At 64.3% G+C, this 11,632-nt stretch overlaps 5 protein-coding genes across 6 annotated transcripts; 4 read left to right on the forward strand and 1 right to left on the reverse strand.

The window, feature by feature from the left end:
* Positions 1-15: 15 nt before the first annotated feature.
* On the forward strand, positions 16-1,916 carry AMSG_08138 (the record flags this gene model as incomplete). Of its 2 annotated transcripts, none has more annotated exons than XM_013899907.1 (2): positions 16-217; positions 587-1,916. In XM_013899907.1, exons 1-2 carry the CDS (start codon positions 76-78, stop codon positions 1,885-1,887), a joined length of 1,443 nt encoding a protein of 480 aa, XP_013755361.1. In that variant the 5' UTR covers positions 16-75. The 2 variants fall into 2 exon arrangements, with proteins under 2 accessions (XP_013755361.1, XP_013755362.1); XM_013899908.1 differs by lacking the exon at positions 16-217 and having other exon boundaries at positions 533-1,860; positions 1,890-1,901.
* Positions 1,591-4,889, reverse strand: AMSG_12136 (uncharacterized protein). Its single transcript, XM_013899925.1, has one exon. It carries the CDS (start codon positions 4,103-4,105, stop codon positions 1,955-1,957), a length of 2,151 nt encoding a protein of 716 aa, XP_013755379.1. The 5' UTR covers positions 4,106-4,889; the 3' UTR covers positions 1,591-1,954.
* A 534-nt stretch (positions 4,890-5,423) lies between these two features.
* On the forward strand, positions 5,424-8,918 carry AMSG_08141 (WD-40 repeat protein; the record flags this gene model as incomplete). Its single annotated transcript, XM_013899909.1, has 2 exons — positions 5,424-7,549; positions 7,664-8,918. 2 exons carry the CDS (start codon positions 5,424-5,426, stop codon positions 8,916-8,918), a joined length of 3,381 nt encoding a protein of 1,126 aa, XP_013755363.1.
* Positions 8,919-9,034: 116 nt separating this feature from the next.
* AMSG_08142 (uncharacterized protein) lies at positions 9,035-10,091 on the forward strand (the record flags this gene model as incomplete). Its single annotated transcript, XM_013899910.1, has 2 exons — positions 9,035-9,061; positions 9,369-10,091. 2 exons carry the CDS (start codon positions 9,035-9,037, stop codon positions 10,089-10,091), a joined length of 750 nt encoding a protein of 249 aa, XP_013755364.1.
* Positions 10,092-10,125: 34 nt separating this feature from the next.
* On the forward strand, positions 10,126-11,342 carry AMSG_08143 (uncharacterized protein; the record flags this gene model as incomplete). The annotated part of the gene is made up of 2 exons (XM_013899911.1): positions 10,126-10,131; positions 10,482-11,342. 2 exons carry the CDS (start codon positions 10,126-10,128, stop codon positions 11,340-11,342), a joined length of 867 nt encoding a protein of 288 aa, XP_013755365.1.
* Positions 11,343-11,632: the final 290 nt, after the last annotated feature.

Below are 11,632 nucleotides of genomic sequence, written 5' to 3' on the forward strand. Positions count from 1 at the left end.
AATGGCACACCAATACCACCCCCCCCCCCTCCTCCATACACTCTTCCTTGTTTCAAGCAAGCGTACTGGTGAGAGATGAAGGTGTTCGAGGTGGCAGTTGTGCTTGCTGCACTTGTGGTGTTGGCTTCTGCCTCCAGTCCGCCCACGCATGGGACGTGCTCCCCCGTCAAGGACTGTGCTATCAACTCGGACTGCGACACCAACCTTTGCTGTAATAGTACGTTCCAACAATCATGTCGCTGCAAATGAAGGCACCGACGTTGGACCGTTCCGTAACCGCCGCCCTCCCTCAACCCGGCGTCCCACGGGCAAGAGCAAGTCCAACAGCAAAGTGACATGCTCTACAAGGTTATGCAACCGTGGTCGACCGAGTTGGACTACCTGGAGCATATGGGACGTTGCGGTGCTTGTTTATGGCCTGCGGGCGCGTGTGGCTGTGGCTACGTGCGTGGACCGAGGCCAGTCAGCCGTGCGACAGCGATTGTTCGGTTTCTCTTTTTTTTTTTCGGCCAGGGGGAGGGGGATGGGGGGGGGGGGGGGAGGGGGGGGGGTTCAGGAGTGGTACTCATGGGCGCGATGGGTGCAGACAAGTGCGTGGAGCCGACAATGTCGCTGCTGGGTGAGACGTGCGACAACTCGTGCCTCGGGTACTGTGACTTGTCGGGCTCTGACGCAAGGTGCAACAACAATCGGTGCGAGCGGCGGGTTGTGGGCTCGTCGACAAGCGCGCGGCCGGGGATCGGGTGCATGTGCGACGGATCGTGCGGGGCGAACATGGCGTGCGATTACAACGCAACACGTGCTGCGTCGCTCAACGTGTGCCGGTTCAACAGCGTGCTTCCTGCCGGGGCCAAGTGCACGGCGTCGTCCGAGTGTGTGGGCTCACAGACGTGCGACAACGGGGTGTGCACCGGGAGGGCGCTCAACGACTTGTGCTCGCTGAGCGTGATGGACTGCGCGCCGCCTGCGGTGTGCATTACGGAGGAGGCGGCCGACTCTACGGTGACGCGGTGCCTCACGCCGCGGACGGCTGGGGCCAAGTGCATCCGCGACGCCGACTGCCAGTCTGCGTCATGCGACACGAGCAAGCGGGTTTGCGTTGAGCGGTTCTCGGTGCCTGCGGGCGGCAACTGCACGTCCGATGCGGCGTGCGAGTCGCACCATTGTGGGACAGATGCGTTTGGCTCGATGTCGCCCGGGCGGTGCTCCGAGACGGTGCGTACGCGCGGAGCCGGCGGCAAGTGCCCGAACGGCGACATCAACTGCCAGCCTGGGCACTTGTGCATCGGGACCGAGGATAAGGAGTGCGCCGACGTGAGAGGAATTGACTGCCTCAACGGCGCGTCATGCGGCAACGGCGCGTGCTCGTGTGCCGGGTCATCGCTCAAGTGCTTCCCGCGCAACTACCCGCCGGCCGAGTGCGACGCGGCCAAGTACGACTTGTTTGCGGCGGTGCCGTCGTACGTCTCGACGCCGATCTCGTACATGCGCTCGCTCACATCGTTTGCCTTTGTCCTTCCGTACAACCGGTACCCGAGCCAGCTGCAGGATCTGACGGCCAAGTACTTTTGCTGCCTCCTCACCAAGGGCTCGATCGGATACAATGAGTTTATCAACACTGCCCGTGTGCAGGCGTTTGCCTCGACCAAGCTCGATTGCAAGGCCGACCCGCCGGTGTGGATCGACGTCGATGCCGCCGACCCGACTGCCACGCCCAAGCGGTGCACGCTCACGGAGCGGCTGACCGTCGATGACCTGGTGGTGGGCGGCAACGCTAACTCGGCGCCGATGCTCGGCCAGCTCTCGGCCGCCAGCGCCGTCGCGCCGTCGCTTGTTGTTTCGGCTCTGGCCGCATCGCTGGTTGCAGGGCTGGTTGCCATGTTGTGAAGAAACGCGGATAAAGTGTTCAAGCATGCGCTGTGTTTGTGCAGGAGACGAGTGGGGAAGCCGGCAGCTAGACGCTCGTGTACTCGGAGGGCGAGACTGACGAGGAGGAGGCGCCTGAGCCCGAGGCAGTGGGCATAGAGGCGACGGGACCAAGCTCGAGGTCACCGTCACTGTTGTCGCTGTCATCGCTGTCGGCGGTGTGCGCGTCGACAGCGGCATAGCCGTTGGTGGGCATGTGGTAGCGTGACGAGCCGTTGTCGTGATGGGGGAGCGGCTTGGAGGCCGACGGGGTTGCTTCCGAGGCTTGAACGATGGAGGCCTGCGGGACGGTGGCGTGGAGGAGGTCCTCGGTGGTGTGAATGTTGTTGAAGCGCTCCGAGTGATGGCGCTGGAGGACGAGTACGGCGTTTGTCGAGTCGACGTCGGCGACCGAGGCGCGCTTGCCGAGCGCCGAGCGGGCGTCTTTGCGGACGCGGAGGATGTAGACCGGGTCTGCGGCATCATCGCGGTAGTCGTCGAGGCCGCGGCCGGAGAGGTAGACCTCGACCATAGTGGCGATGATGAACGGAATGGTCATCATCTGGACGGTGAGGAGGCGGAAGCGGAGGCCCCAAAAGGCCGGCGTGACAAAGGGAACGCGAAAGATGAGCGGGACGAGGACGGTAAAAGTGGCCTCGGCGAGAAAAACGGTGAGGACGCCGACAAGCGCCATGGCAGCGGTGTAGTACCGCGCAAGGTAGATGAACTCGGGGTGGTTGATCTGAGCCGACGAGTCGGCAAAGAGGTTGAGAAAGTTGAGGCCAACGACGCGGAGCTTGGCGCGCCACGACGAGCCGGGCACGATCTTGCGGAAGGCGAGTGCTGAGACGTGGTAGGAGCGGACGACGAGAAAGGCGGCGAGCGAAGAGGGGCAGATGACGTAGGCGACAAAGCGCGGGACGACGCCCGGCGTGTGGATGAGAGTCGACTCCCACTCGTCAATGGTGTGGCCGTACCAGAGGTAGAGGAGGACAAAAGCGCCGATGGAGAAAAAGTAAAAGGCGGCGACGGACCAGAAGGCCCAGGCGAGGGCCTTGATGTTCTTGGCGCGGTCGGCCTCGCCGGTAAACCGCGAGCAGCAGCAGCAGCGGAGAACGAGCGAGAGGTCGACAAAGGTGTAGACTTGCAGGACGTAGGCCACGACGATGAGGACAATGATGTTGAGGATGAGGGTGAGCATGGCGTTGCGGAGGATCCACATGCGGAGAGCATGCGCGCGGGCGGCGCGCCAGGTGGAGACGAGGCGGTCGACGCCGACTTTGTAGAACTCCTCCGACTCGCCGGTGTGGTTGCCGTAGACCAGGTCCGAGTCGATGGCCTTGTACTCGGGCACGGTGCCGAGAAAGGCGGCGACAAAGCGCTGCTTCTGGACAAAGAGGTCGTAGTAGTGGAGGGTGCGGGCGGGTTGCGAGGCAAAGACCAGAGCGTCGGTGATGAAGCGACCGGTAGCCTGGCGCGGGACCGGCATGCCGAGGATGGCGGCAACGGTCGGGGCGAGGTCGGTGTTCTCGATCTGGCCGCTAAAGGCCGGTCCCGAGTAGGGCGTCGAGGCAAAGTTGGAGTTTTTGCGGTAGATGATGAGCGGGACGTTTGTGAGCTCGTCCTGGACGCCGCCGTGGCCGCCGCGGTTGACGTGGCCGTGGTCGGCAAAGATAAAGACGACGGTGTCGTCGTCAAGCGCATCGGTGAGCTCGTCAAGAATGCGGGTCTTGTTGGTCACGGCACCGTTGTACGAGTCGTCGCTGTTGTAGGTCTTGGAGACGCCAAACGAGTGGCCCTGCATGTCGACGTCAGAAAAGTGTGCAAGGAAGAGACCGTACTCGAGGGCAGAGCCCTGGAGGGCGATGGCCTGCTTAGCGACCGCGGCGCGGAGGTCGTCGGCCGGGTCAGCGGTTGGGCGGCCGACCGAGATGGGCACGCCGTTGACCTTGGGGAGCGTCGACGGCGAGAGGGTGCCGTCGCCGGAGAGGAACGGAAGCGTTGACTTGACAATGTCGGACATCCATGGCGACGCAGTCATGCCGCGGTTGAGGCCGTAGATCTGGGCCTCGTTGTAGATCGAGTCGTACTTGGTCTCGGGAATGAGCAGGTTGCCGAGGACGCCCGTGAGCTCGGGTGGGGCGCCGGTGAGCGAGGTGACCCAGTTTGGAACAGACATCGATGGGAGCTGTACCTTCATCCGGTACGTCCGGGCGTGGGCGCTATCTTGGATGAGGCTAGAAAGGCGGCCATGGCCGAGTTGCGCGAGAGAAAGTCGTAGCGGAAGCCATCGAGCAGGACCATGAGCACCTTGGTGGTGTTCTGGGTCCGGCCCGGGCCAAAGTAAGCGTTGATGTCAGAGCGCGAATTGAGGGCGTCGATGTCGGCCTGCGGGAGGTACTCGCCCTGAGTGGAGAGGACCTTGCGGAACTCAAAGACAAAGTTGCCGATGGCGAGGGCGAGGACAAGGAGGGTGATGCCGAGAAAGTAAGCGCGGCCGCGGATGAGAGCACGCGCGTAGATACGGCGGACGTCGCGAAGCTCGAGCCACGAGTCGAGAGCGACGAGGTAGTCGACGACCTCGCCGTGGTGGAGCTTGGAGCAGGTGGAGGAGACGGCGGCCGACGAGGCGTCGTCGAGGGAGATGTCGGTCGGGACGTGGGTCCGGAACATGAGCAGGAGAAGGACGGTGATGAAGATGACCTGGAAAACCACAATGGGCACGACAAGCTGAAGCCGGCCGGGCGTCGGGTTGGCGAGGTTGATGATGGCGCCGGCGCCGCGGAGGGTGGTGAGGAGGGCGATGGGGAAGAGGCGATGGGTGGCGCGCGAGAGGGTGATGTTGACAAGCAGAGCGAGCGAGATGACACAGCCGACGGCAACCATGACCAGGCCCATGAACCGGGACCATACAATGTCGGTCGCTTGCTGTGACTCGGCATCGTTGAGCCCGTACGTGGCCGACCGCCGCGAGTCAGTCCGCACCAGGAGCGCAATGGCAAGGATAAGCTCGACAATGGCAAGAACAAAGAGCAGAGCCATTTCTGGTCGGAGGAAGAGCTTTGACCGCGAGAAGCTGAGCCGAACTGCAGAGAGCGACCTCAACATGGTTGGCGGAGTGGTACGGAGTTAGGGGGGTGGGTGGGTGGGGGTGGGGTGGGTGAGGTGTTGCGGAACGTGCGTGGTAGGCGGCCGCCTGGCAACGGGTGGCGGGCGGTGTGGAGGGCAATGATTATGGCAACGAGAAATAATTGAGGTTTTTTGGGAGCGTTTGGCGCCAACAGCAGGTGCGAGTGACGAGAGAGAGAGAGAGAGAGGCAGCGAGTGAGAGAGAGAGAGAGAGAGAGAGAGAGAGAGAGAGACTGGCTCGGTGCTGGAGCTGCTTCCGACGAGACACACTCGAGTTGGTGCAAGGGTGACTTGCGGCTAGGAGCCTCGGGAGCTTGTGCCTGGTTGTGTCCTGTGTCCTGTGTCGTGTACGGCTGGTGGGTGACAAACGGGCCGAGGACACGCTGACAATGCCGTTCGTCCCGCCGTCCCCAGGCTCATCGTTCTCGCGCATCTCGCGCTCGCCGCTGGCCTCGCGCCCGCCGGCGTACTTCCCGGATCCGGACACGCCTACGGTGGGCGAGCTGTGGCGGCGACCGGACGATGTGGCGGTGGTTGATGCTGGGCCACCGCGGTGCGAGCCGGATCGCAACACGCCGGCGCTGCTCGGCAACGCCGGAGTATGTCTCGGACTGGTGAAGGGCCATGCGGCCAGGGTCCGGGCCGTGGCGGTTGTGGGAACACAGGTGTGGTCCGGTTCGCTGGCGTCATCGGTCCTTGTCCACGAGGCTGCCACCGGCAAGCTTGTGGGCTCGCTCTCGTGCAGCGCTGGGAGCGAGCGGGCGCAGGCTGCGCGGCGGGCAGCCGTGCCCGCAGAGTCGCAGGGCGCGCCGCTCGACGAGCACGTCTCGGCACTGCTTGCAGTCGGCGACACGGTGTGGATTGGGTTCTCGTCCGGGCGACTCGGTGTGTGGAACGCCAAGTCTGGGCTGGAGATGGAGGAGCTCGCTGGTCCGTCGTCCGATGCGCACGCCGAGATCACGGCCCTGGCCCTTGTCGCCAACACGGTGTGGATCGCCAGCGCCGACGGCGGCATCGCCGTGTGGGACGCCCGCGGTAGAGTGTGCAACACTGTGCTGAGTGGACACACCAACGGAGTCCGCGCTCTTCTCTGCGTCACCGTTCCTGCACTGCAGGGCCTCCCGCAAGTTGCGGTCTGGTCGGCCTCGGACGACAACACCATCCGGATGTGGGATCCGCAGAGTGGCGAGACCCGCCACATTCTCGACGCGCACACAGGTGCCGTCCTTGCCCTTGCCGCCGACGACGCCGGTCGGGTCTGGTCCGGCGGCGCCGACAAGTCGATATTGGTCTGGAACGCCGCGTCCGGCAAGCTCGAAGCCGACATCACGCCATCAGCCGCAGGCTGGGTCACCGACCTAGTCTGGGCGACTCCGTTTATGTGGGCAGCCTCGACGGACCGGTCAGTCCGTATCTACTCGAGCACGCCAGTGTGCCTTCGGATCTGCCACGGCCACGGCGGGTGGGTCACCGCCCTCACCAGAGTTCGCAACACCGTGTGGTCGGCGTCGTCCGACACCACTCTTCGGATCTGGACCGCCGCTCCCGACGCTGAGCTCCCGCGCCACAGCGGCCAGTCGCCGCCTCGGGCGAGCCTTGCAAGTGCTGCGGGAGGGCCGCGCACTGGCTTTGACGTCTACGCCGCACTGGCGTCAACGCTGCCGCAGCTTGACGCTGACTACGCCGACACGGCCGCAGCTCGAGCGGCAGCAGCGGTGGAGCAAGCAGAGGTGGGGCAGAACGTAGAGCAGCGGCGCTCAGCTGCGCGGCGCTTGTCGCCGTCGCGGACTCGTGGGCCTGAGACCGATGATGCAACGCGAGATGGGGCCGGAACGGTTGCGTGGGAAGTTGACGTCAACGCGTTTCGGTCTAAGCGGGCACAGGCGCTGGCTCAGGCGCGCGAGCGTGAGCGTGAGCGTGCGCTTGAACGCAGGCGAGAGCATGTGCGAGAGCATGAGATGGAAGACGGAGAAGGACATGACTTTGAAGATGGGCTCGTTGGTGGGCGCAAGAGTGAGTTTGATCCGACTCGGACGCCGGGCTCGGCGCGGCGGTCAGTCACGTTTGCACAGTATCTCGAGAGTGGAGGAGCAGCGAGCGGGATGTCGTCGCTCGGCGGCTCGCGCTTGTCGCACATGTCGGATGACTCGCTTGCTGAGCTTGATGCGGTCTCGCCACTCAAGAAGATCCACGAGCTACACTCCAAATATGAGGACCAGCTCGCAGCCGAGGCTGCGGAATCACCGGTGGTGGGAGGCGCCGTTCCGCACGTCCCCATCCCGCCATTTGAGCTGACACAGGCCAATCCTGGCGCTGCGTTTGGTTACTCGCCGGCCCAGACGCTCAACATGCCAGATCTTCGCGTGTTGAGCTCGCCCGTCCGCAGCGACGCGTTCGAGGTGTCGGATGACGAAGTGGAGGATGAGCGCGAGCGTGACCGGGAGGGAGAGCGCGAGCGGGGGCGGGAGCGCGAGCCGAAGCGCGATCAAGAGCGTGGGAGCGAAGGGCACGATGCGTCCGACGACTCCGACGATGGCGACAACGGCCGAGAAGATGGGATAGAGGAGGGGCGAGGAGGCGAGGATTCCGCAACTCGACCGGTTGATCACGCCGTGGCGGCATTAGCGAGTGCAGACGCTGATCAAGGCGCCTTCTCGGGTGCCGGCTCACCGTACCCGGACACGCCGGGGCCTCGTGGCGTCGGGGGTTTTGAGCTCTCGTCGGATGGCGAAGACAGGCGAGAGGCTGGTGGCAGCACCTCGCCACAGCGACGTGGGCCGCGGCTGGCGCGCAGACTGGCACGGCGAGGGTCACGGACACCCAAAGGGACGCATGCATTGCCGCGGCAGCCTCAGCAGGACCAGGCCGATAGCCCTGGTCGGGACGAGGGCAGCGAGCGTGGCGGTCGGCGGCGGCAGTGGGCATCGCCGACCCAACACTATCAAGCACTGATGGAGGGCCGTGAGACAACGCTGTCGCCGTTGGCGGCGATGAACGCGACACTGGAGGAGGCTCGGGCGGCGCGGAGCGCGCGCGAGGCTGCCGCCACAGAAGCAGCCGATGCCGCCGCAATTGAGCGAGAGGAGCGGCGCAAGGAGCTCCAGGCGCGCGACGCGGCGCAGCGTGATCGTGATCTGGAGGCTGCACTGCTGGCATCGAGCAGACCACGGATAGCTCCGAGTGAGGATCGCGAGGAGGCCGACGGCCATCATCATCGGCGTGCAGTCGATCTCCAGCGCGAGGTGGACGCGGCGCGGGTGGCAGCGCGGCCGGCGCGGCGGGCTCTGGCACGAGCACGGGCAGACGGGCGGATGCTCGACGAAGTCGGGGTCGATGGCTACGTCGCAATGTCAGATGACGGGTCGTCAGGTGAGAGATCTCTCCCACCAGCAGCGCGTGAAGCGATTGCGGGCGTGGACGACGTTCACAGCTCTGTTCGAGCCGGCGCGACCTCTGCCCGCGTTCAAATCACCGGCCTCATCGAAGCGATCAAGCGGACGATGGCTGCCAATAAGAGCGTGCTCCAGGGCACGGAGCGAGCAATGGCGCGAGCCGAAGCAAGTGGCGAGGCCGCGCGGGCGTCGGTCCCACCGCAGGATGTGCTTGATCTCGCCAGCGAGGCGCGGCTGGAGCAGGCGGAGCTCAAGGCCGCGCTCCGCGCTGTCGCCGTCAAGTTTGGTGACGACATCCGTGCTGCGCGGACAGCCAAGCCTGCTTCGGGTAGCGGTGGCGACGGCAGACTCGAGAGTCCGCGTGACGCCGCGCCCGCCACTCCTGCGCCAGCATCGCAAGCCCAGCTCCCGCCGTCGCGGACCGTTCCGGACCAGTTTGTGGCGCCGTTCTTCTCGTCGCTCTACGGCTCGCGGCGGAGCGAGGAGAGGTGAGCTGAGTAAAGATGCAAGTGATTGACAGAGCAGCGGTGATGGCGATGGTAGTGACCGTGTTTGGCACTGGCAGTCGACGTTCACGACCACTTCTCGTTTGTCGCCACCCGTTTGCCATGGACATCGACGACGACACCCTCCAGGTACGGGTAGAGTGAGAAGCCGGGGGGCGTTATCACAGCAGCAGACAACCCATTACCATTACGCGTCATGCCGTGATGCGCTTGGTAGCTCTGACGAGGGGCAGTCGCTGTGGTAGGCAGCATGGGACCGAGCCGTTGCCTGGTTACGTGGGGCCAGTTTTTGGCAGTGGTGGTGCCAGCGGGCGGGAGGCGGGAAGCTTGGGCTGGGGGACGGGCGAGGGGGCAAGTGGGGAGTGGAGGTGGTTTGTGACAGAACCAAGAGTAAGGCAATGGGCTTACATGTTGTGGGGCGGTTATGAGCGTGTAGAAGCTGTATGTGTGGGTCGACACCATCCCGCTCTCGCGGCCGAAGAAGAACATCAACCGCGACTTCTCGGACGCGGTGCTGGCCGCGGAGACGATCAAGCACCTCTTCCCCAAGCTTGTGGAAATGCACAACTACTCGGCAGCGCACTCTGTGAACCAGAAGCTGTACAACTGGCAGACGCTCAACTCAAAGGTCCTCCGCAGGCTCGGGCTCAAGCTTGATGCCGCGGAGATGCAGTCGCTGGCACGGGCTGAGCCCGGGGCCATTGAGACCCTCCTTGTCCGGCTGATGCATAAGATGGAGCATCACAAGCAGCGCGCGATGGAGCGGTCGGGCGCGAGCAGTGCGAGCGGCGGTGGCGGTGGCCGCAGCGGGCGGCGGGCGTCGCGGGAGAGCCGCGACAGGCACGACTCGCGTGACGATGGGCGCGACTCGCGTCGGGCGCCGCGTGACGACTACAGGGATAGTCGATTCGAGGAGGCACATCCGCCGCCGGCACATGCTGGGCCCGGGCAGGGCACCAGCGGGCACGGCGCGCGGCCGCTCAACCTCGACTCGGCCACTGTCGACTCTGAGCTGTTGGTGGAGAAGGAGCGGACGATTATCCAGCTCCGCGAGATTGTCAAGGTCCTCGAGCGCAAGGTCATGAAGCTGGAGAAGCTTGTTGAGCTCAAGAACTCGAAGATCTCGTCGCTCCAGTCGGAGCTCGCCCGTCGTGGGTAGGCTTCGGTGATAGTAGGGAGAGGACTCGGTGGAGATGTGGGTAGGAGATGCACCAAGTAACAGTTGGTGTGGATGTTCGATAGTACTGCGAAAGGGCAATGTGTGTATATATATGTGTGTGTGTGTGTGTGTGTGTGTGTGTGTGTGTGTGTGTGTGTGTGTGTGTGTGTGTGTGTGTGTGTGTGAGCGAGAGAGTGCTCGTTTGGCCGTGGTGGGTGTGGGCTCACGAGAGAAGAGGCCACCACTTGACGCCAAGTCGCGGGCATGGCGACGGGTGGCAAAGAGGTGCACGAGGTGCTACTGACGGGGGTACCAGCAACGTCTGTGTCTCGGGTTTACACTGTGATGGGCGGGAGCGGGGGCGGAGCGGCGGGCGGGAGCGGGAGCGAGGCGGTTTCCGGGCTGGTGGTGGTGTTTCCGGGCGATGTGCAGAACAGAGCAGAGGAGCAGGCCAAGTCGCCTATCGGGCAGCAGCTGATGGAGTACTCGCTGGAGAAGACGGCGGAGAGGCTGGGTGCAAAGTGGCCAGACAAGGCGGTGTTTGTGGTCGCGCCGAAGAGAATGGTGGAGGACAAGGCAGTGTACGACAACATGCTGCTCGGTGGGCGGGCGCTGGTGTATCTCGATGCGCTGGTGGATGGGATGCGGCAGCACATTGGAGCAAGCTCGGCGCTGCCGGTGCACCTTGTTGGATTTTCATCGGGTGCAGCTGTTGTCAACCGGGTGCTCACCGAAGTCCTCGACTCGTTCCGCGAGCCAGTTCTCGCCGCATCGCCGGATGGATCGATCAAGCCGATTGTGCGGCTGATGTACGACAAGGCGGTGGCAGCCAACGTCAAGGTTCAGGAGATGTTCTTTGGCCGCCTCGTGTCGATGACCTGGCTCGATGCCGCCAACGGCCCGCCGCTCGGCGAGCAGCACACCTCGGACGAGGTGCTCGAAGCTTTTGCAGCGCGCGCACCTGACGGCTGGCGCCTCTCAGCACGCATCATCTCCAGCGAGTGGCAGGTCAACGACCCCCGGCGTCCATGGATCCGGCCATCCCTTGCCGCGCTCTTTGACCTCCTGCAGAAGCTTGACCACGTCGACGCATCTTGGGACGCGCCGCCGGAGCTCGTGCCCGACGACGATGACAACAGTGACGACGCAGCGACCGAGGGAGACGCAGTGGCTACAGCAGCTGCCGACGACGCCGAAATAGTGCGTACGCTCCAGGCGCACTTTGCCATGCTCGACGAGTTTGATCTGTAGCTGTGGTTAAAGGTGGTCGCTATTGAGATCCCTGTGAGCTGCTTACGCTAGCGGAGGCTGGTCAGCATGTCTCAGGAGGCGGCGTGTGTGGCAGGCATGTTGCGGCCTGGGCTTGCGCTTGCGGTGGATGTGGAGGCCGGGGTGGCGGTGGATGTGGAGGCCGGGGAGATGGAGGTGGCTGGTGTTTGACGCCGACAGCAAGGCTGTGATTGGAGCTGGCTGGTGAAGCGTGGACGAGGTGGTGGGCGTAGTGAAGGGGATTGCGCGGCAACGAGCGCCGCGACGGAGGA

This window comes from Thecamonas trahens (genome assembly GCF_000142905.1).
Source record: "Thecamonas trahens ATCC 50062 unplaced genomic scaffold supercont1.41, whole genome shotgun sequence".
NCBI classification, from domain to species: Eukaryota; order Apusomonadida; family Apusomonadidae; genus Thecamonas; species Thecamonas trahens.